This window comes from Nicotiana tabacum, chromosome 24 (assembly GCF_000715075.1).
Source record: "Nicotiana tabacum cultivar K326 chromosome 24, ASM71507v2, whole genome shotgun sequence".
Taxonomy (NCBI): Eukaryota; Viridiplantae; Streptophyta; class Magnoliopsida; order Solanales; family Solanaceae; genus Nicotiana; species Nicotiana tabacum.
Genome location: NC_134103.1, coordinates 94,560,832 through 94,583,679, shown reverse-complemented (window position 1 = coordinate 94,583,679; position 22,848 = coordinate 94,560,832). Strand labels below are relative to the sequence as shown.

The 22,848-nt window shown below is 40.4% G+C and overlaps 2 protein-coding genes across 2 annotated transcripts; one reads left to right on the top strand and one right to left on the bottom strand.

The window, feature by feature from the left end:
* Nucleotides 1-13,484: 13,484 nt before the first annotated feature.
* Nucleotides 13,485-15,739, bottom strand: LOC107801271 (uncharacterized). The gene has a single exon (XM_016624561.2). The coding sequence runs from the start codon at nt 15,695-15,697 to the stop codon at nt 13,775-13,777; it is 1,923 nt and encodes a 640-aa protein (XP_016480047.1). The 5' UTR covers nt 15,698-15,739; the 3' UTR covers nt 13,485-13,774.
* Nucleotides 15,740-17,738: 1,999 nt separating this feature from the next.
* Nucleotides 17,739-20,538, top strand: LOC107801272 (uncharacterized). The gene is made up of 2 exons (XM_016624562.2): nt 17,739-18,090; nt 18,160-20,538. Exons 1-2 carry the CDS (start codon nt 18,072-18,074, stop codon nt 19,065-19,067), a joined length of 927 nt encoding a protein of 308 aa, XP_016480048.1. The 5' UTR covers nt 17,739-18,071; the 3' UTR covers nt 19,068-20,538.
* Nucleotides 20,539-22,848: the final 2,310 nt, after the last annotated feature.

Sequence of the window (22,848 nt, the reverse complement as noted above, 5' to 3'; positions counted from 1 at the left end):
TAAAAAATGGAATCCACTACCTCAACACTCGATATAAATAGCTGGCCCCCTCCACCAAATGGATTTAATCATCCTCTCATTTCTGAACCAGTGTCGTAAATGGTCATATTGCTACCGTTTCTTCTCATCACTAAGAATCTGCAAAGGGAGCCAAGATACTCAGACAAACAGCAGTAAGTCCAAAAGGCAACATTCTTTTCTCACTTCACTATGAAAGCAGTACTGCAAATGGGGCAGAGAAATATCACGGTAAGGGAAAAAATGATTTTCAAAAACAGAACATTTCATACTGAAAAATCGTTTTGCATATTGGCATACAAATTAAAGCAAACAGTGAAATTCCACAAGCATCATTAGTCCTTCGTCAAACTACAGAACCTGAAATGCTTAGGAGGGGCAAAATGCTAGTCAGAGCTAATAAAACATAATATAATTGTTTACCCGAAAAATCGGATAACGTTAAATTCAGATATGGTTCTAAGGGTATGCAAATTCCTTTGATACAAAATGACAATACAGGTATTTTTGCTATAAAATGGGAATGATGGACGGGAAGACTGAAATGAATTAGAAAAACAAGCACAATGAAATCTTAATATATCCTGGAAGACCTGTGTCTATTGCAGTCTATCTCCCTTTTTATAGTAGAGGGTCACTGCTTTATCTATAACAACATAATAAAATAATACATTAGTGTCTATTGCAAGCACAATGGGAATGTTTGTCTCTTCCTTGATTCTCGCCAAGATTCTCTCCCTCGGTGCGGTTGTAACGGCTCTTGTCTGCGAGCTTGGCACTGGCTCGAGCTCAGTATTAGATCGAACCCCCAGTCTTGATTTGAGCTCGGTTCTGCCTTGGGGCATCGATATTCGGGGCATGTGTCGATCGGTGTTGCTCCGTAGTCCGATTCGGACACGAGCTCGATAATGATATCGAGTTTTGCGGTTGATTGGTCTTATAGCTGGAAGCTTGACGTCTCTACTTCGGAATTCATCTGAGCTTGTCATGTGGATACCCTTCGATTGAAACGTCATTGTCTCGACCGGTCTTTATGACTGAGAATCGGTTTTGACCGTACATAGATAATTCCCTCATTTCTCGAAAATGATATGGCGAGGAACGATATGATGTCCCTGCGGCTCGATCAAATTTATGCTGACGTTTCTATCGAACCCGATCTTGACGTATATGATAGATGTCCCATCGGCTCAGTTTTACCGAGGCATTTAATGTGTGTCAGATGGTGGTCGGCCACAACTGATACCGAACCGTCATGCCTTAGTCTATAAATAGTCTTTCCATACAACCTTTACCACTTTTGCGCCTTCTCTTTTTCCAAACTTTCTTATTTATCCTCTCTACTTCGCTGCTACAGGGCCGTCCATACCAGAATTTTGGTGCAGTCTATTTCTTTATCTTCCTATGCACTCTTTCCTTTTATATCAATAGTGAAAACTTCCAAAACCGTACCTCGGAAGGAGAAAGCTTCTTTCTCACGGCCGTCTGATGATAAGGCGCCGGTGGAGCCGTCAGTTCATGACTATGTTCCTGGCCCGTGCATTTTGAAGACCGATTTTAAGGTGGAGAACCCTTCCTCCGTTCCGGGTCGATGTGAACACGTATCGATGTATACGTGCTCTATAACGGAGGATCACCTCGAGGCCGTCAGAAAAGATTGCAACTGGGGTTCCGAGGTCGTGTTACAAATTTCGTCTTCCGATGAGAGTGCTACCACTCACGTGGAGGGATTTTTAAGTGTTTATACTTATCCCTTCACACTGGGACCCGTCGACCCGGTGATTATTGATTTTTGCAAAAGGTATCAAGTCACCCTTGGCCAAATTCATCCCTCTTTATGGCGTATAGTGATCTTATTGCGCTTCTTCTCTATCAAAGCCGGGGGCTTGGATTTTTCTCTGAACCACCTCATTCGACTGTATCGGCCTCAGATCTTTCGAGGACTAATCAGACTTTATCGTCGGGCATCGAAGGCTTTGATGTCGAGCATCGATGAAGACAAGGATCGGGGTTGGATGGGTCGTTATATTCGAGTGAGCACCCGTGATCTCATTCTGGAGGAGAAGATGCCGTTCCCTGAAGAATGGAATTTTCATCGTAAGTGATTTTTGTTCACTTTTCATGTCCTTTTTCGATTTTTTCTGATGTCCTTCCCTGATGTTCAGCTGCCCCTTGGATGCCACAAGTGGTGCCTGACCTCGAGGACTGGGTTCGGAAGTTAGCCTCGACCTCCTCTTACGCCGAGCGCGCTTGGCATGATTTGGCAAAAGGCAGATGGGAGGCCAAGAACCATGGTGAGGTTTGCTTCTTGTTTCCTTCGAAGTATTCTTTGCGTTCTATTCGTTACCGATTTTCTTTTGTGCAGGCGTAACCAGGGATGCCGCTTTGAGGCCTTCGAGCAGTGAAGAAAGAAACAAGTCCCTGGTCCCTAAATAGGGGGAAGATAAGAAGCGAAGAGCTTCCTCTCGGTCAGAGGACCCCAAGCCCAAAACTCGAAGGGTGAGGAGAAAAGCAATTGCCCTTTCGATTGACTAGGTCCAACGACTGAGAGAAGAAGAAGAAGAAAATAGCTCCTCGGCTTTGGTAGTCCGATCTACGGAGGCCATCGAGGTTGCCAGAGCTCCAGAGCCGATGGCGGCTGTGCCTGTCGGGGTTGTTTTCGAAGACCTGAGTCTCGACCGGAGTACTCCGAGCGATTTGCTCGAGGCTATGACAATGGGTGATTCGCCTTTTCTTCCATCTTTTTCTGAGGAGGTGCTGAAGGAAGCTCGAGAGTTGAAGACTCCCGATATCGGCGCAGGCTGTGGTGCAGGGGATCCTTTTAGGGATTGTTTTACTGGAGTCGACGATGGTTCCGATATCGGTGATGCTTCTCTTTTATTAGAGGAGGCTCAGCGTTTTATTACTCGAGTAATGATTCTTCCATACTTGGTTTCTTTGTTCTTTTCCATACTTGACTCGTGTTTCTTACTGTGCAGGCCATTAGTAGGTTTCGAGTCGATCTTAGCCAGTGTGAGGCCGAGCTCCGGAAGGTCTCAGGTGAGAGAGATTCCCTGCTGCTTCTTTGCAGCCAAAAGGACGAGGCTATAAAGGACCTCCAAGCAGCGGATTTGGCTAAGGTCCATGAAGAAGGGGTTGAGCTCGATAAGCAGGTGAGCCTCGTTCTGTTAAAGTATGGGTCTGACTCAACCGTGAAAGTTAACCCTTCGTTGTCTCAGTTGCAGCAAAAGATCAAAAAGATCGGGTTACTTCGAGAAGAAGTCGATCAAATCCGAGCTGAATGCAATCGGTGGAAGGAGACCCTCGACCGCCTGGCAGCGGAAAAAGAAACCATCTCAACAAAATTATTATCGGCCGACGTTCAACTTCGAAGTGTCAAGCAAAAAGGGTCGGTTCAAGCTAAGAAGATCGAGGAGCTTGAAACACGACTTGCTGAGGCTAAGGCGGAGGTTGAATCATCGAAAGTCTTGGCGGATAAGTCCATCGCTGTATATCGGGCTGATGCTGAGGCTGCTCAGATGGAGGCCCGGGAAGCGGCGAAGACCGCCGATACTCGAGCTCATTGGGTTGCCGAACTTGCTAAGTGTAGGTCTCGGAGGGAGACCCTCGAGGAGATACACGCTCGAGGTTTCGACCTTACCGAAGAGGTAAAAAGGGCAAAAGAGCTCGAAGCGGAAGCTGAAGCCTTGGCTTCTGATGATGATGATGATGATGGTAGCAAAAGCGGATCCGAGGACGGGGAAGAGCTTGACCAGGAAGCTTAGTTTCTAATTCTTCATGTTTGTAAATTAATCACGTAGGCAATTTTTGTATATATATGTATAACGAGATCGACTTGTTTTTGTTTTGTGAAGACTTTTAATCGAATGTTGACCTTGTAGTCTCTCTGATCGAGCAGATTTGTAGCCCCTGGGTTTGCTTATTGAGTCGATGGTTCAAACTTTGAAGGAACATAATCCGTAGGTGTAATGTAATGGTTGAGTTAATGTAAACTCAGAGTAAAAGTAGCTTATTAGCCGTTGAGTGAATGTTTTGAACTTGAAATATTGTAGCTCATAGGCGTAGTGGTCGAGTGAGTGTTTGCTCAAACTCGGAATAACATTAGCCCGTAGACTTAATAGTCGAGTGAATATTTCGAACTCGAGATAATGTGGACCGTAGGCTTAATGGTCGAGCGAATATTTCGAACTCGAGATAATGTGACTCGTAGGCGTAATGGTCGAGTGAGTGTTTCGAACTCGAGATAAAGGTAGCCCGTAGGCTTAATAGTCGAATGATTGTTTCAAACTTGAAATATCGTAGCCTGTAGGCGTAATGGTCGAGTGAGTGCTTGCTTGAACTCGGAATAACAGTAGCCCGTAGGCTTAATAGTCGAGTGAATGTTTCGAACTCGAGATAATATGGCCCATAGGCATAATAGTCGAGTGAGTGTTTGCTCGAACTCGAAATAAAAATAGCCCGTAGGCTTAGTCGAGTGAATGATTCGAACTCGAAGTAGTGTAGCCCGTAGGCGTAATGGTTGAGTGAGTGCTTGCTCGAACTCGGAATAACAGTAGCCCATAGGCTTAATAGTCGAGTGAGTGTTTGCTCGAACTCGAAATAAAAATAGCCCGTAGGCTTAGTCGAGTGAATGATTCGAACTCGAAGTAGTGTAGTCCGTAGGCGTAATGGTTGAGTGAGTGCTTGGTCGAACTCGGAATAACAGTAGCCCGTAGACTTAATAGTCGATTGAATGTTTCGAACTCGAGATAATGTGGCCCGTAGGCTTAATATTCGAGTGATCATTTCGAACTCGGAATGAAAGTAGCCCGTAGGCTTAATAGTTGAGTGAATCTTAATTCTGGTCGCATAATAAATCTCAAGTCATTGCACATGTGTTTATGTTTGGGCCAATCTATATGAGCATGGTTCATTTTGACCATTTGGCTCTTATAATTTTTCATGTTGGAACCCTATTGTTGTGAGATGACTTTCTTGCATCTGAACTCGATGTATTTGAGGGCCCTGATGCCCCCCCGGTATTCGAGGTCGGTTGGAAAGAGGCCTCGAATTTTGTTAAAAGTGCAGCACGATCGATGGCTGCCTCATTAAAAACCTTGCCGAAAAACCCATTCGGGAGAAAACCGGTCTAAGGGAAAAAGAGTGCAACGCGTGCTTTTAAGCGAAAGATCTTCTTCAGCTCTTGTTCGGACTGCATGGGCCAGTTAGATGAATATGGAAAGGTCGTACCTTAGCAGTAGTACCGTTTTAGATGTGATACATTCCAACTGCTTGATAGCTGTTTTTCGTTTATGATGCCGAGCTTGTATGATCCTTTTCCAACGTTCTCGAGCACCTGGTATGGTCCTTCCCAATTTGGTCCTAATTTTCCTTCGTTTGGATTCCGGGTATTAATAGTGACTTTTCTTAACACTAAGTCCCCGGGCTTGAAATGGCGAAGTTTCGTTCTTCGATTATAATACCTTTCGATTCGTTGCTTTTGGGCGGCCAATCGGATGAGGGCAGCTTCTCGTCCTTCATTCGATAATTCAAGGCTGGTGTTCATAGCCTCGTTATTTGATTCTTCCGTCATGAATCGAAATCTGGGACTAGGTTCACCGACTTCGACTGGTATCAATGCTTCGGAACCATATACTAAGGAGAATGGGGTTGCCCTCGTACTGGATTTTGACGTTGTTCGGTATGCCCAAAGGACTTCGGGCATGATTTCTCTCCATTTTCCCTTCACGTCGTTCAATCTCTTCTTCAGGTTTTAAAGAATAGTCTTGTTCGTTGATTCGGCCTGACCGTTCCCACTGGGGTGGTATGGTATTGATAATATCCTTCTTATTTTGTGATCTTCGAAGAATTTTGTGATTTTGCTGCCAACGAATTGCTTCCCATTGTCACATACTATTTCGGCGGGTATCCCGAATCGGCATATGATATGATCCCAAATAAAGTCTATAACTTCTTTCTCTCTTATTTTCTCGAACGCCTGTACTTCAACCCATTTAGAAAAATAGTCAGTCATAAATAAAATAAATTTGGCTTTACCTGGGGTCGATGGCAGAGGTCCGACGATGTCCATTTCCCATTTCATGAATGGCCATGGGGATAGGACCGAGTGAAGTTGCTCTCCGGGTTGATGGATCATTGGCGCAAATCTTTGACATTTATCACATTTACGAACAAATTCTTTCGCATCTTTGCCCATATCGATCCAATAATACCCCGCTCTGATCACTTTACGAACTAATATGTCGGCACCGGAGTGATTGCCACAAGTGCCCTCGTGTACTTCCCGGAGGATGTAATTGGTATCTCCCGGACCCACGCATACCGCCATCGGTCTATCGAATATTCTTCGATATAGTGTTCCGTCCGCAGCCAACGTAAATCGAGCAGCTTTAGTCCGTAGGGCCCTGGAATTTTTAGTGTCTGAAGGGAGCTTTCCGTTTTTTAAGTATTCAATATACTTGTTTCTCCAATCCCAGGTTAAGCTAGTAGAATTTATTTCGGCGTGCCCATCTTCAATTACCGATCTTGAAAGTTGAACGACAGTCCCCGAGCTCAAATCATCTACTTCGACCGATGATCCCAAATTTGCAAGAGCATCGGCCTCATTATTCCGTTCTCATGGAACATGCCGTAGGGTCCATTGTTTGAAACGGTGTAAAGTGATAAGCAGTTTGTCCAAATACCTTTTCATCCTACCTTCTCGGACTTCGAAGGTTTTGTTTACTTGACTCACCACCAGCAAAGAGTCACAATGCGCCTCAATGACTTCTGCTCCCAAGTTTCTAGCTAGTTCGAGACCTGCAATCATGGCTTCATACTCGGCCTCGTTGTTAGTTAACCTGATAGTTTTAATAGCTTGCCTAATAACGTTACCCGTGGGGGGTTTCAAAACTATGCCTAACTCGGACCCCTTTATATTCGAAGCACCGTCCATAAAAAGGATCTATTCCCTGGACGATATACCTGATTTCAAAAGGAGTTCCTTTTCGACTTCGGGGTATGAGGGTTGGTGTGAAGACGGACACGAAGTCTGCTAAAATTTAAGACTTGATGGCCGTACGGGGTTGATATTCGATATCGTACCCACTGAGTTTAATGGCCCATTTGGCCAATCGGCCTGATAGTTCGGGCCTATGTAAAATATTACGGAGTGGGCAGGTGGTTAATACGCTTATGGGGTGACATTGAAAGTACGGCCTTAACTTTCTAGATGCGCTTACCAGCGCAAGTGCCAATTTTTCTAAGTGCGGATACCTAGTTTCCGCTTCTCCTAAGGTCCGACTTATGTAATAAACGGGAAATTGCGTACCTTGCTCTTCTCAAACTAGGACACTGCTTACGGTGACTTCCGATACCGCCAAGTACAAGTATAGTTTTTTGTCGGTTTTTGGAGTGTGAAGCAGTGGTGGGCTCGATAGATATCGTTTCAATTCCTGTAATGTTTGTTGGCATTCTGGTGTTCAGGCGAAGTCGTTCTTCTTTTTGAGTAAGGAGAAAAATTTGTGACTTCGATCTGATGATCTTGAAATGAACCGGCCTAAGGCTGCAATTCTTCCCGTTAACCTTTGTACAGCTTTCACGCTGTCCACGATGGTGATGTTTTCGATGGCCTTGATTTTGTCGGAGTTGATCTCAATTCCCTAATTTGACACCATGAAGCCGAGGAACTTGCTCGAACCGACCCCGAAAGCATATTTTTTGGGGTTGAGCTTCATGTTGTATTTTCTCAGAATCTTGAACGTTTCCTGCAAATGGGCCAAATGGTCCTCTGCGCGCAGGGACTTAACTAGCATATCATCAATATAGACTTCTATTGTTTTACCTATTTGTTCTTCGAACATTCTGTTTACTAGGCGTTGATAAGTAGCTCCTGCATTTTTTAGCCCGAAGGGCATTATGTTATAACAATATGTTCCATATCTGGTCATAAATGAAGTCTTTTCCCGGTCGTCCGGGTTCATCTAAATTTGATTATACCCGAAATAGGCGTCGAGAAAGTGAGGGTCTCGTGGCCGGCCGTGGCATCGATCATGCGATCAATGTTGGGCAGTGGAAAGGAATCTTTGGGGGCATGCTTTGTTCAAATCCTTATAGTCCACACACATTCTAAGTTTGTTCCTTTTTTTAGGTACTACAACCACATTGGCTAACCATTCGGGGTATTTTACCTCCCGAATGGACCCTATCTTGAGAAGTTTGGTTATCTCGTCCTTTATGAATGCGTGCTTTTCCTCGGACTGGGGCCTTCTTTTTTGCTTCACCGGTCTGAACCTAGGGTTCAAGCTTAGCTGGTGCGCCGTTATGTTCGGCGGGATCCCTGTTATATCTAGATGGGACCAGGCAAAACAGTCAATGTTATTGATAAGAAATTGAATAAGTTTCTTCCTGAGTTCGGGGTTCAAACCCGTTCCCAGGTATACCTTTCATTCGGGCCAGTGTTCGATTAGTATGATTTGCTCCAGTTCCTCAATTATTGATTTGGTGGCATCGAAATCATCTGGGGTTACTAAGGATCGAGGGATCCATCGATCATCATCGTCTTCTTCGATGTTCTGCTTACCTGGCCGGGTCGAAGCCGATGTCTATGATTGCTATTTGGCGCTCTGCTCTCCGATTGTGTCTCCTTCTGAACCTGATCCTTTTATCGGCGAAGACGAGGATGTTGATTTTGCTTCTTCGACGGAGAACATTTCCTTTGCGGCCGGTTGTTCTCCGTACACTATTTTGACACCTCCCGATGTTGGGAATTTGAGGACCTGGTGTAGGGTCGAGGGTACGGCTCTCATGCTGTGGATCCACGGCCTTCCGAAAAGGGCGTTATATCTCATATCACCTTCGATCACGTGAAACTTTGTTTCGTGGATGGTTCCGGCCACGTTTATCGGTAGGGTAATCTCGCCTTTGGTGGTTTCACATGCCATATTGAATCCGTTTAGAACCAGAGTTGCGGGTACGACCTGATCTTGCAGGCCGAGCTGTTCTACGACCCTCGATCTGATAATATTGGCCGAGCTACCTGCATCAATTAACACACGCTTAATCTTAGTTTTATTCATGAGTACAGATATTACCAGTGCATCGTTATGGGGTTGGATGATTCCCTCCGTATCTTCATCACTAAAAGACAAAGTCCCTATGGGTGTATAATCTTGAGTTCGAGATCGCTTTTCCCTCACAATCGATGTTTTAGTGCGTTTAAGCACCGCTCCCTGAGGGGCATCAATGCCGCCGATGATCATGTGAATGTCGTGTTGTGGTTCTTCTTGCTCGTTTTGCTTGCCGAATTCCTTGTTCCTAAAATAGTTCTTCGCCCTATCACTCAAAAATTCCCGAAGGTGTCCTTTGTTAAATAAGCGGGCCACTTCCTCTCTTAGTTGCCTGCAATCTTCCGTTCTGTGGCCATGGGTGCCATGATATTCACACATTTGATTGGGATTCCTTTGGGTAGGATCGGTCTGCATGGGTTGAGGCCATCTGGTGTCTTTGATGCGTCCGATGGCCGACACGATGGCGGATGTATCAATGTTGAAGTTATACTCCGATAATCGAGGGACTTCTATAGGATCGTCATATTTATCAAAGCCGCTCTTGCTCATAAGTCCCCGAGAATTTTGCCCCCGATCAGTCCTTCGGTTGTTCCGAACCGTATCACGTGCTGTACCGTTGTTCATCCGATTTGTGTCGTACGGTTGGTATTGGTCTCTGTTCGACCTTTGTTCCCTGTTGATTTCCCTCTGATTTTTAGTGGTTGTGTGGTTCTGACATACGGGCCCATACGGAGCTCCCAATTGATCATCTTCGACCCTGATTTTTGATTGGTACCGATTGTGTACATCTGCCCAAGTTATTGCTGGGTACTCGATCAAATTTTATTTCAGCCAACGTGATGCTGTCGAACTTAGCCCGTTCAGTACTTGGGTGAAAGCTTGTACGGCCCAATCGTCTGTGACCGGTGACAAGTCCATATGTTCCATTTGAAATCGGGATACGAATTCCCTCAGCATTTCGTTACCCCTTTGTTTTACTTTGAAGAGGTCTGATTTCCTTGTTGCAACCTTTATGGCACCAGCATGTACTTTTACGAACGATTCTGCTAACATGGCAAAAGCATCAATGGAATTTGGTGGTAAGTTGTGATACCATATCATTACTCCCTTTGCGAGGGTCTCTCCGAACTTTTTCAACAACACGGATTCGATCTCATCATACTCCAAATCGTTGCCTTTGATGGAACATGTGTAGGAGGTGACGTGTTCGTTAGGATCGGTCGTACCGTTATATTTGGGAATTTCGGGCATACGAAATTTTTTGGGGATTGGTTTTGGGGCCGCGCTCGAGGGAAAAGGCTTTTGTATGAATTTTTTTGAATCGAGCCCTTTTATCATTGGCGGAGCCCCCGGGATTTGATCGACCCTAACGTTATACGTTTCCATTTTTTGTCGTTGGCTTTGACTCGTTTTGTGAGTTCCTCGAGCAATTTAGCAATTTCAGGTGCGGTCCCCGATTCCTCCTCGTTTGATTTCACTACGGCGGGCTCCGTTCTGGGGGTGACTTCTCGAAGAAGCGGATTGGAGTTCGGCCCTCTTTGCATATGAGTTCGGCTCTGCAACTGAGCTATCGCTGCTTGTTAGGCTTGTAACATTTCGAAAATCATACGCAAGCTGACCCCGATTTCCCCCGTGCTGTAGGTGTCTCGGGCTATGGGTCGAGCACCGCCCTGAACGCTTCTTTCCGGTTCAGAATGCTGATTCGCTTCTAGAGCTATTTGTGAATTGATATCCAATGGTACTTCGGCTCAAATTTTGGGTTCTTCGATTCGAGCCTCGTTGCCATCGTCAGGTAGCCTTCCGGCCCCGGACGCCAAGTTGTTGGTTTCATCTTGAAGGCCGGCTTCGAGGTCGATAGGTAGAGCCATTGCTGATTTGAAGTTGTAAGTTGGAGTGTAATGAAGATTTATATCAATCAATCACTGTTACCCTTAGCTCCACGGTGGTCGCCAAACTGTTTACCCGAAAAATCGGATAACGTTAAATTGAGATATGGTTCTAAGGGTATGCAAATTCCTTTGATACAAAATGACAATACAGGTATTTTTGCTATAAAATGGGAATGATGGACGGGAAGACTGAAATGAATTAGAAAAACAAGCACAATGAAATCTTAATATATCCTGGAAGACCTGTGTCTATTGCAGTCTATCTCCCTTTTTATAGTAGAGGGTCACTGCTTTATCTATAACAACATAATAAAATAATACATTAGTGTCTATTGCAAGCACAATGGGAATGTTTGTCTCTTCCTTGATTCTCGCCAAGATTCTCTCCCTCGGTGCGGTTGTAACGGCTCTTGTCTGCGAGCTTGGCACTGGCTCGAGCTCAGTGTTAGATCGAACCCCTAGTCTTGATTTGAGCTCGGTTCTGCCTTGGGGCATCAATATTCGGGGCCTGTGTCGATCGGTGTTGCCCCGTAGTCCGATTCGGACACGGGCTCGATAATGATATCGAGTTTTGCCGTTGATTGGTCTTATAGCTCGAAGCTCGACGTCTCTACATCGAAATTCGTCCGAGCTTGTCATGTGGATACCCTTCGATTGAAACGTTATTGTCTCGACCGGTCTTTTTGACTGAGAATCGGTTTTGACCGTACACAATAATATGACCCCATGATGTTGCTAAAACTTTGGAGCTATTAGGCGTTCAGACAATTCTTGGAAAATCTTGGAAAACGTGGATGGAGAGTTAAAGACAGCTTCAGAAAAGGTAATTATCTGGACAATTTGGAGCTATAAGTGTTTTGTGAGAGGTACACCACTTAAAAAAAATCCAAAAAATTATAAAATAATTTCAACAAAACAAAGACAAACAGAACCTCATCCTTCAGTTCTTTCAACAGTTACAGACAACTTCAAAACAGGTTATAATCCCTCCTGGAGCATCTGCTTCAGCAGGTATGAAATTAGAATATCGAAAACAAGTACGAGAAAGATGCATATATCGCTAGTTTACCGCTTGCCTCGAAAATAACAAGAAAGCAAGTGCAATAATCAGCAGAGAGTGTCGGCAATGTTGACAGTTGTGATTGGGTCAAATCCAAGTCGAGGAACAAAGATACAACATATTAACTTATCACATTCACACTATGTCAACATTTTATCAAGCATAAAGAACAGAGATTGAATGGTTGGACTGAGTGCTGCATAGGTTTGTGCCTCAGAAGCCACAATGAGAAAGTTGTCAGATGATATGCTGATTTCTAACTATTTGACATTTACTCTTTCACCCCTAGTATTAAAACACACTGCGTAGCTGAAGAGTCTTTTCCATCATCTGGTACAAGAAACACAACTTACTATGTTCTCTTTTCTTCTTGCTTGTGTAATTATTCCTCTTCATCAACTCACTTTCAAATTTGCACGTCTGGTTCGTGCATTTTTTTAATGCATTTTCTCATTCTTGTTTTAACAAAAGAAAAATTAAAGATGAAGGCCCTAAGCAGGCATAAATCCATTCCTTTATTTTTCACCTTAACAGATGATTAGACTATATATCACATTTTATAATTATCCAGTAAGCGTAAACGAGACGATGCATTATAAGATATGTTTCATCGACAGAGTTGATGTCTACTCTCTAATGACAATTGCCATTCCTCGAGCTTTGCAGGAGAAATAAACATTTCATTGACTTTAAAGTTGTAGAGAACAACCATTTGAATGATTATGCGGACTCATCAAACAAAAAATACAACAAAGAATTATATCTTGCTGAGGATGACTTGTTCTAATAAATGGTTGCACAAAACATGCGACACTTGTTTATCGATTGTGGTAACAATAGATACAACATCACCAAAAATATCATAGTTAATTCTTGATAAACCATCTCCCCTAAATAGATAGCTATACGCCCTTCACAATCAAATTGAACATCCCAAATAACAGAATGGCTCGCTTAGCTCTGCAATGGTCACTTTTCAGCTATACTGTAAGTTTTAACCAAAAAAAACCAATGTACTCCATTCATCTTATACTTTTTAATTTTCTTAAAGCTAAGTTTTATTCTAAGTTACAATTTAAAATTTCTACAGATTTTAATAGAATATAACAGTTGACATCCATGTTTATTCATATTCTTTCCTTCTACAAGGTTGAACTTTATTTCACCGCTCAATTTTACCACTTGAAATTAGAGGACATAACCAAGAACATGCGGGAATCACGATTACCATCAGGGTATATGCCGGTAGTAATATAGAAAAGGGAAAACTAACTCCTTTTCAGGTTGCCAGAAGGAACCCCGAAGAAATGAAGAAAAAATAGATGCACCATAAATTGATACGCAATCATGAGATTACCCAACATAACTTTCCGAGAGAATAAACCATCCAAAATAAATCGACAAACTATGATCTCAACAGAGCACATAATTATCGCCACCGTCATGTCTAACATTCAATTGTTTCAATTGTTTTCTTTATATAATTCCTCACGCTCAATTACTTTGTCCTACAATTTCATTCGTGACAGGTTGCAAGATACTCAAAAGATAGAGTAGCGATATACCATCCATAAAATCACGCCATTTACAAGAGATTGAACTTGTAAAATACAAGTTGTTGACAAAATATGCCCAAAAACGGTTTACAAGATCCTAGAGAAGAAATTCTCACACTAAATAAATTTCAACTATGAAAGGCTACCCACAAGTACAGATTATTCCGCGGCATCGGGTGTTAGGCCTGCCTCTTTCATCTGATACTATAATCTGCAGGCTTCATGTGTTCTTCCCTCTTTTAATAAGCCAGAAATAAATATTGTATAAGTCACAACATTTGGAACTAAACCCTTTGTGGGCATCTTGTTGAAAAGCTTCAGAGCATCATCTACCTTTCCTAATTGGCAATTCCCGTGTATAAGCGAGGTGTATGTATAGATATTAGGTATCAGGTCATTAGCTTCCATGACAATCCATAGCTTATAAGCTTCCTTCATAATACCTTTCTTGCAATAACCATCTATCAGCGCAGTGTACGTCGTCGTGTTAGGCTTAACTCCCTTAGTTTCCATTACATTAAGTGTCCTTTTTGCTTCAACAAGTTTTCCCTGCTTGCAATAACCATCTATAAAAGCAGTGTACGTATAGACATCGGGTATCAGGTCATTAGCTTCCATGTCAATCATTAGCTTATACGCTTCCTTCATAATACCTTTCTTGCAATAACCATCTATAAGCACAGTGTATGTTGTTGTGTTAGGCTTAACTCCCTTAGTTTCCATCTCCACAAGTGTACTTTTAGCTTTAACAAAATTTCCTAGCTTGCAATAACCATCTATCAGTGCAGTGTAGGTTATCGTGTTAGGCATCACTCCCTCAATTTCCATCTCACTAAGTGTCCTTTTCGCGTCAACAAAATTTCCATGCCTGCAATAACCATTTATCAGGGCATTATACGTTGCGGTGTCAGGCTTAATTCCCTTAGTTTCCATCTCATTAAGTGTCCTTTTGGCTTCAACAAAATTTCCCTGCTTGCTGTAAATATCAATCAAAGTTGTATAAGACAACAAATTTAGAGCTACACCTCGATCCACCATCGAGAGCAACAACCTCTTTGCTTCACCATACCGATCTAGCTTACGCAGCCTAGTAGCAATTATATTGTAAACATTTGCATCAGCCTCATGTCCTAAGCCCTCCATAATTCTTAGCAGCCTCAGTGCTTCATCCACATTACCTTGCTTACAATAATCATCAATCATCATACTAAATATGACTTGGTTTATGTAACTTCCCTTGTTTTGCATCTCATTAAGCAAGACTTCAACTTCTTGCATCTGCTCAGCATTGTACAAGCCTTTTATCAAAGCTATATATGTGTGACTATTAGGAAAGAAGCATTTCTCCGTCATTTCGCCGAAAAGTGAAAATGCCTTTTTAACATTACCTATCTTACTATAACCACTAATCATATAATTATACACACGAAAATCTGACTTCATGCCCTTCTCTTCCATTTCCCTAAACAACCTCTCAACCTCTTCAAGATTGCTAAAAGTAGAATATTCGTCAATCAAAAGTGTATAACTTTTCACATAGAAATCCAACCTCTCACTCTTTATTTCCCTCAAATTCTCACTCACAACCGCAAAATTTGGTTCCTTTACATATGCATCTAATAATGTGTTATAAGTGTATTCTTTTGGTTTCATCCCTTTACTAACCATTTCATCCATAAGCCTTCTTGCCTTACAAACCTCCCCCAATTTACACAATCCATTAATTACCATTGTCATAGAATAAACTGTAATTTTCACATCAAACTCAACCATTTTCTGGTAAAACTCAAACAACAAGTCATATCGCTTTTGCCTTTCCGTAGCACGCAAGTACACTTTACAAGCTCTAACAGCAATTTCAAAGCCATCTTTTTTCATATAATCAAAAACCTCCAAAGCTTCCTTAAACCTAATATTTTCAGCATAAGCAATAAATAACATATTAAATACCTTCCCCATAACGTTGTGCTGTACTTGATTCTCACCCAATAAAGAAGCTATTTCTGAAATTGGTTTCTTCAGACCATTATCAGCACCAACAGCATGCAATATTTTCTTGGCTGAAGCAAAATTCCTGACTTCAAGCAAACGCAAACGCAAACACAAAGCGCCGTGTAATTTCGACATATGGGCGCAATTCAATATCTTGTAAAGGTGTAATTTTTACCATGAAAGTTTCATTCAAAAGACGGCGCAACTAGAAATATATTATTAATAAATATCCCTTCTTGTTTTATAGGAGTAGAAATTGGCCCAATATTTTTCTGACTTTTTGAAAACTTACGTTTAGGGGTGTTCGTCAAAAAAGATTTAACACAAATAGCCGTACACCTAATCTCTTAAACTTAAAATAGCCGACGGATGTATAATATATACTATATATATATATATATATATATATATATATATATAATTAATGTACAATATATGTATAATTATGTATATTCTATATATAATCTATGTATATCGGATAAAAAAAGTAAACATTAAATCTGGACGACTATTTGTGTAACAATCCCTTCATAAAAATCCGAAAAATCGAACCAAAGCAAAAACCAAACTCAACGACCAAAAAACCGATACTTTTTAGGTTTGGTTTGGTTTTGATTTTGAATTTTAAAAATCGATCAAATTTGATTTTTTTGGTTTTAATCAAAAAATAACCGAAAAAAATCCGAACCAAACCGGCTATTTAAATTTATTCATACACCTATATATATGTATATTTTTATATAAAGTTTCTAAAATTTTATAGTATATATTAGTCGTTTGTATTTTTAGTCTAGTTCTTTGCTGTTATAATAATCTAATTATTTTCCTTTACATTCTAGTTTGATTGGTAGTTTTCTTTTGCTAAGTACAAGAATTTATTTCATGTTAAAGATAAATAATTTTTAATTGAGTACTTAAATTACTCATCACTATTTAATTCAGTTATCATCAATATATCTTGGTAAATGATAGATTTCTCAAAGAGCAATTGGTTTGATGGTGTTATATTAAAAATGTAGTCGGCGGAAGATGTGTTTGGTAGTGTATGTTTTATATTTAAGAAAAATCCGATAAATAACCGAAAAATAGAAAAACCGACAAAAACCGAATCCATAAAAACTGACTTAATTGGATTGGGTTGGTTCCAATATTTGAAGAACCGACTTACTTGATTTGATTTCTTTTTAGAAAAAACCCGATCCACACCGAACCATGAACACCCTTACTTACGTTACATGCTTATATGACACTTGGATAAAGTTGGTTTCATGGGTAACCTGAGTTTGAAAGGTAGCAATGACTTGACACACCCTTACCCCCTTAAGAAGTAGTAATAAACAACGTCGTAATTTTACTATATCCTATTTATTATATATTGAAAAATAAATTAAAAATAAGTAAACTTTACTAAGAATGGTAAAATAGGTGTAAAATAGTAAATTATTTATTATTTTTCAAATTAGACAAGTAAAAGAAGACATCTATTTTTAGTATAGTGGACAAGTAGACTTGGACACGGAAAATATATTTATTTTTTCATACACACATTTAGCATTTAACTTAAGTAATGTAATATTCCCTCGGTCCAAGTTTATTTATTCACTATTGACTTGACACACCTCTTAAGAAACAATATAACATAATAATTTTATTATGTCACCCATAATTGTTATCATTGAAAAACTAACTTTGACTATTATAAATCTAAAATATGAAAAATAATAAGGGTAAAAAATAGGTATAAGATGGTAAATTATTCGTTGGTTTTTCAAACTAGACAAGTAAAATTGAATATTTATATTTATTAGTATAGTGGACAAGTAAACTTGGACGGAAGGAATAGATATTCTTACTTTTATTTTTAACTATTAAGGTTAAATTATTTAATTTGAAATAAATACTCAGGGCGGATAAATATTTACCGTTCTCTTTGTGTCCAATATGCTTGTTTTAGTTTTCTGATCATTAAATGAGAGTAAAGACAGAATAAACAATGCTGAAAAAGATTGTTATATTCCTTTGTCAGACCGATCGAATTTAGACTGTTATGAACGAGATTGGCCAGAAAACTAAGGTGAAGGGCCAGTTTGGAATATTAGAAAACTTTGTGTGGGACCCGTGCAAGAAGACTAAGGCGAATGGCTTATTAAAAAGAGAATCGATGATGCTGTAAAAAGGGTATGGATATTGTTGAGTAAAATGTCTGCTTCTCCTCGTCTCCCCTCTCTAATGTCTGTATTCTCTCATCCCATTCTTAGTCTGAGCTTCTCATCCCTTCTTCTCTATCCTTTATACTTCAATTCCGTCATTTTCGTTTCATTATTAGTACTAGCAGTAGTTGTTATATTTTGAGCTGAGTTGTAATCTCATTTCTCTGTTGAAGTAATAGAAAAGGGTGTTTGTGAGTTTAACTGTTACATTTAGCTACTGGTTGATTTGGGATCATTACATTGGTGCTTTCATTGATTCCTACTCCATAGATTGCCGTAGTCTTGCCTTGCTACTGCAAATGCATGCCAATTACTCGAGTATGTATAAGCAAATCCAATAAATCCAGTGTTGTCTTTCCCGTATGTCTAAGGGTTCGCCACTAACAGTTATGCAGGATTCGGCTGTAGAATATGCATCGGTCAGTGCTCCTACAGTCTTTATCAGAGAGATGGATTCTGTTTTGGTTTATGGAAACTCAAACCCTATGGATAATTCCGAAGTACTTACTGAGCTTGTAAATCCAATTGGTAATTCTTCGAACTCTATTCAATTTCCTACTGTAGTGGCTTCATTAGGTTGCCTTGGGACTTTGAGTACCCAACTGGAAACTAAGTATGATGACGAGGAAAATTCAAAAGTCTTTGCATGCAAGGTGTTCACTGAAATACCTGTTAGGGAAATTGACATGGAAGTTGAAGATTCAGTGGAGTATGATTTCATAAAACCTGAAATCCAGGTGTTTGACGAAATATTTCACACAATTTCTGTTGTTAAATGTGATTCCAAAGACCTTGTCAAGCCTGATAGAATTCTGTTAGCATTGCCTTGTATGTTTTCAGCTTGTAGTCATGTCCAACTTATTGGCAGAGGTACATTTGCTTACTTAAATGAACTCGATCATACTAAACTTATATTATCCTTGCATCGATTTCCACTTGATCAATTCGGATTAGCTTTTCCGTTTGATCCTGGTTCTAGATTATTTACCTCATTTCTTGACGTTGCAATATTTTATTCCAATATGGTTATGAATGATTTCAAGGAGATCATTAGAATATTAGAGTGTGATGTTGGTTCCACCTCCAATGATCGATGTATTTCGACTCCTTTTCCATTTGATCCCCGAGCGAATTTGTTCATTGTAACCCCTGGTGGATTCCTTCACGTTCCTCAATTACAACCTGAGACATTTGCACATACTCACGTACTTGTGAAGCTTTACATATTTCAGCTTTTCAGGGCATTGTCCTACATTCTGAAGTTGGGATGTGATGTATGTTTATTGTTTTCATAAATTATAGATGCAAGTCGCGATATACGAATTGTTCTAGAGGGGTTGAACAAGGTGGTTGAATTCGTAATCTCCAATCATGGCATGCGTTTGTTTATTAATGCATGTGTCGTTGCATTTGTGGCTAGTGCTAATGATGCTCTTGATATTGCTCTAGCAAGAAAATCGTTGTCCAGATTTATGCTTATACTAGTTCACAGGAGAATAGACCTTGAAGTAGCTGAAAATGGGATTACAAGAATAACTGATGTTTACAATGCAAGTCCAGCTAGTATCGACTGCAAAAGTAAACGAGTTTCTATACTTGGGGACATGCTTAAACTTGGTCCATCAAAATTCAAGTTCCATGGGTTGATGATACAAAATTATTGGGATCACCATTTTAATGTCGTTGCACATGTCAGACCATGGATTCTAACTGCAGCTGAGATTGTAGACTGTTTTGAGGAGATAAAGCTGGTATGCAATTATTTAGTTAAAGGTCATATTATCCTTGTCAATGAGAGTAGCGAACAACAATTGGGAGTGAATTTGGATATCAAACTTATTTTCCCTATAGCATTATGTTGTTCAATGGTTAGAGAAGATGCATCAACTGAATCATCTTTAATGAGTTTGAATTTCTGGAAAATGAGATCCATACATGCACATATTCTTGGGAGTCGTTATATATTAGATATTCGCCATGCTGCTCCGCTGCTGAATGGTTTCTTGATCTCCAATATGTCGTTGATGATGATGGAATGTGCTATTGTCATTATGGATAATGAGCCTTATTAACTAACCCCAAGATCATTTTGTTTATTGAGTCCACCGCTGCTCTTGCTACTAGTTTGCAGAGAATTGTCCAGTAAGCTCAAGTCAAGTATGACCCTCTCCATGGCAAGCTGCTAGCTTGCTGCCTCATGCTCTGTGTTGACATTGTGCCAAAGGTTGTCAATGCTGCATTGCCCACCATCTCATGTCACTTTGACACAGCGATGATAACTCATATCTTCTCTTATCACAAGGACTACCTTTTTATAGACACATTTAGCGGAACAAGTGTTATTAACATTGTTCTTAGCCCGAACCTTGAGGACAAGGTAATTATTGAGGACGGGGATATTGTTATGGACGAGATTGGACAGAAGACTAAGGTGAAGGGCCAGTTTGGAATATTAGAAAACTTTGTGTGGGACCTGGGCAAGAAGACTAAGGCGAACGGCTTATTAAAAAGAGAATCGATGTTGTTAAAAGGGTATATATTGTTGAGTAAAATGTCTACTTTCCTCATCTCCTTTCTCTAGTGTCTGTATCCTCTCATTCCCATAATTAGTCTGAGCTTCTCATCCCTTCTTCTCTATCCTTTATACTTCAATTCCATCATTTTCGTTTCATTATTAGTACTAGCAGTATTTGTTATATTTTGAGCTGAGTTGTAATCTCATTTCTCTGTTGAAGTAATAGAAAAGGGTGTTTGTGAGTTTAACTGTTACATTTAGCTACCGGTTGATTTGGGATCATTACATAGACAGTGATGGTTGAGAAATTTTACTTTGAGTGAGACTCAACGAACAAAATTTGTATGAGGCACCTCTAATTATTGGACATGTGAAAAATTAGGTCCCACATTACTGGTTCCCTCTTTTATACCTCGGGTAGTTACGTGTTTCCCATTTCACGAGAAAATGATCAAAATTATTCTTAATGTATTGGATTTGGTTTGTCTTGGTCCGTGATATATACCCCTTAACAGGTATAGTCCTTAGTGTTTAGAAAAAGTAAACACTTTTGGTCTTCAACCCTCAAAAGGTTAATAGATTTATAAAAAACAATCGTTAACTATAACATCTAAACCACGTTGCACTCACGTGAGAGCAAAACAAAAATAGAAACACGTTGGTCGATCGGGTTGTTGAAGAAACTCAGGCGGAACAAAAAAAAAGAATTCAACCGGATTGTTACTCTATCGGAATAAAGGGGTTCTACCACTAACTCCGCCGAATTCGACAAACTCTGATCGATGGCGAAACTAGTGGAGCCGCAGTCCGCCGACCTAAGCTCCGGTAAAAAATACTCAGCACCAACATGGTGGAAAAACTTGTGGGGCGGTTAAGGCTTACTGTGCGTCTGCAAAACTGATGAAGAAGGGTAAGAAATTATGTCATTTTCAGTGTTGGATTTGAAATGTGCTTCTTACTATGTGACCGGAGCTTGAACGGAACCGGAAAAGTCCTTCGGCACCGGCACTTCGATGTTGCACCAGTGAAATTATTTTGGTTTATAGTTAGGCAAATGGGTATTCAATTTCAGGTGAAATTTTTGATACTTTTTCAAAGTTTCAGTGAGAAAAAAGAAAGAAAGAAGATCTAATGCTAGCTATTTCTCTTTTCTGATTCATAAATTACAGTCTACATTGTAGTGCACCAAGTGAAAGTAAATGTTGAAGTTAAGAATTATAGGAAAAATTTATGTAAACACGACATCAAATTTGTGGTTCTTGGGTGACCATCTGATGCATTTGTTAGTTGTTGTGAAATGAGGAAAGTGACTCGGGTTTGGGAATCTCATGGAAGGTAGTATTGTCACGACCCCAAACTCCCTCCGTAGAATGTCATGACAACACCTAATCTATACGACTAGGTAAGTCTAACAAATTGCGGAAATAACATAAATGGAAGTAAAACTTAACAACTAACTGTAACAGATAACTAAATAATTGATAACCATGCCGTTCGGCATGTACAATAACCAACACTTTAGTAATACACAATATTACCAAAACCCGAAACATCATAAGTCACAAGCTACAGAAGGAAAACTAGTATCTCTATACACCAGAGTCTAATAAAAGAAGTACGGAAGGTAAATGACATAGGAGAGAATAGAGGGGGATTCCGAAGTCTACGGACGCGGCAGATGTACCTTGAAGTCTCCGTACATCAACAAGCACTCTCAGCTAATAACGGGGCTGATAAGAAGCACCTGGATCTGTACACAAAATATGTGTAGAAGAGTAGCATGAGTACACCAGAACGGTACCCAGTAAGTACCAAGCCTAACCTCGGTAGTGTAGTAATGAGGTGAGGTGTAGGCCCTACTAGGATATAATAATAAGACAAATGTTATAAATAAAAAAAGTGAATTAAAACGGGGAATTTAGCAGAAAGAATTCACAGAGAAATAACAACACAGCACAATGAGATAACAATAGGGGCGCTCCCGAGATACCGTCTCGTAGTCCCAAAAGTAAATACTCAACAAGGGATCTCCCGAGATACCGTCTCGTAGTCCCAAATGTAAATATGTGAGGAGATCTCCCGAGGTATTTTCTCGTAGTCTCAAAAGTAAATCTGCAGGGAGAACTCCCGAGGTACCGCCTCGTAGTCTCAAAAGTAAATGTGTAGGGAGAACTCCCGAGGTACCGCCTCATAGTCTCAAAAGTAAACACACAGCTCAACAGATAAATACAACAGTTAACAGCAAGAATTCTACAGTTAAGACTGATAAAGATCAAGGATGTCACGACCCAATTTCCCCTCCGTGTGACGTCGTGATGGCACCTAGTCTCTACACTAGGTAAGCCTAATATTTTTGCGGAATAGTGAAATAAAAATATATATTTAACCAATTATTCAAAAATACACAACAAATCCCAAAACCCGGAACATCGTGAATCACAAACTACAGAAGGAAAAATCTAGTGTCTCTATACATCAGAATCTAACAAGGAAAATACAGAAGATAATGGACATGAGAAAGAGTAGAAGGGGACTCCGAGGTCTGCGGACGCGGCATATAT

What these genes read in the sequence shown, in the direction of transcription:
- LOC107801271 (XM_016624561.2), bottom strand. Translation starts at nt 15,697, where the DNA reads ATGTCGAAATTACACGGCGCTTTGTGTTTGCGTTTGCGTTTGCTTGAA.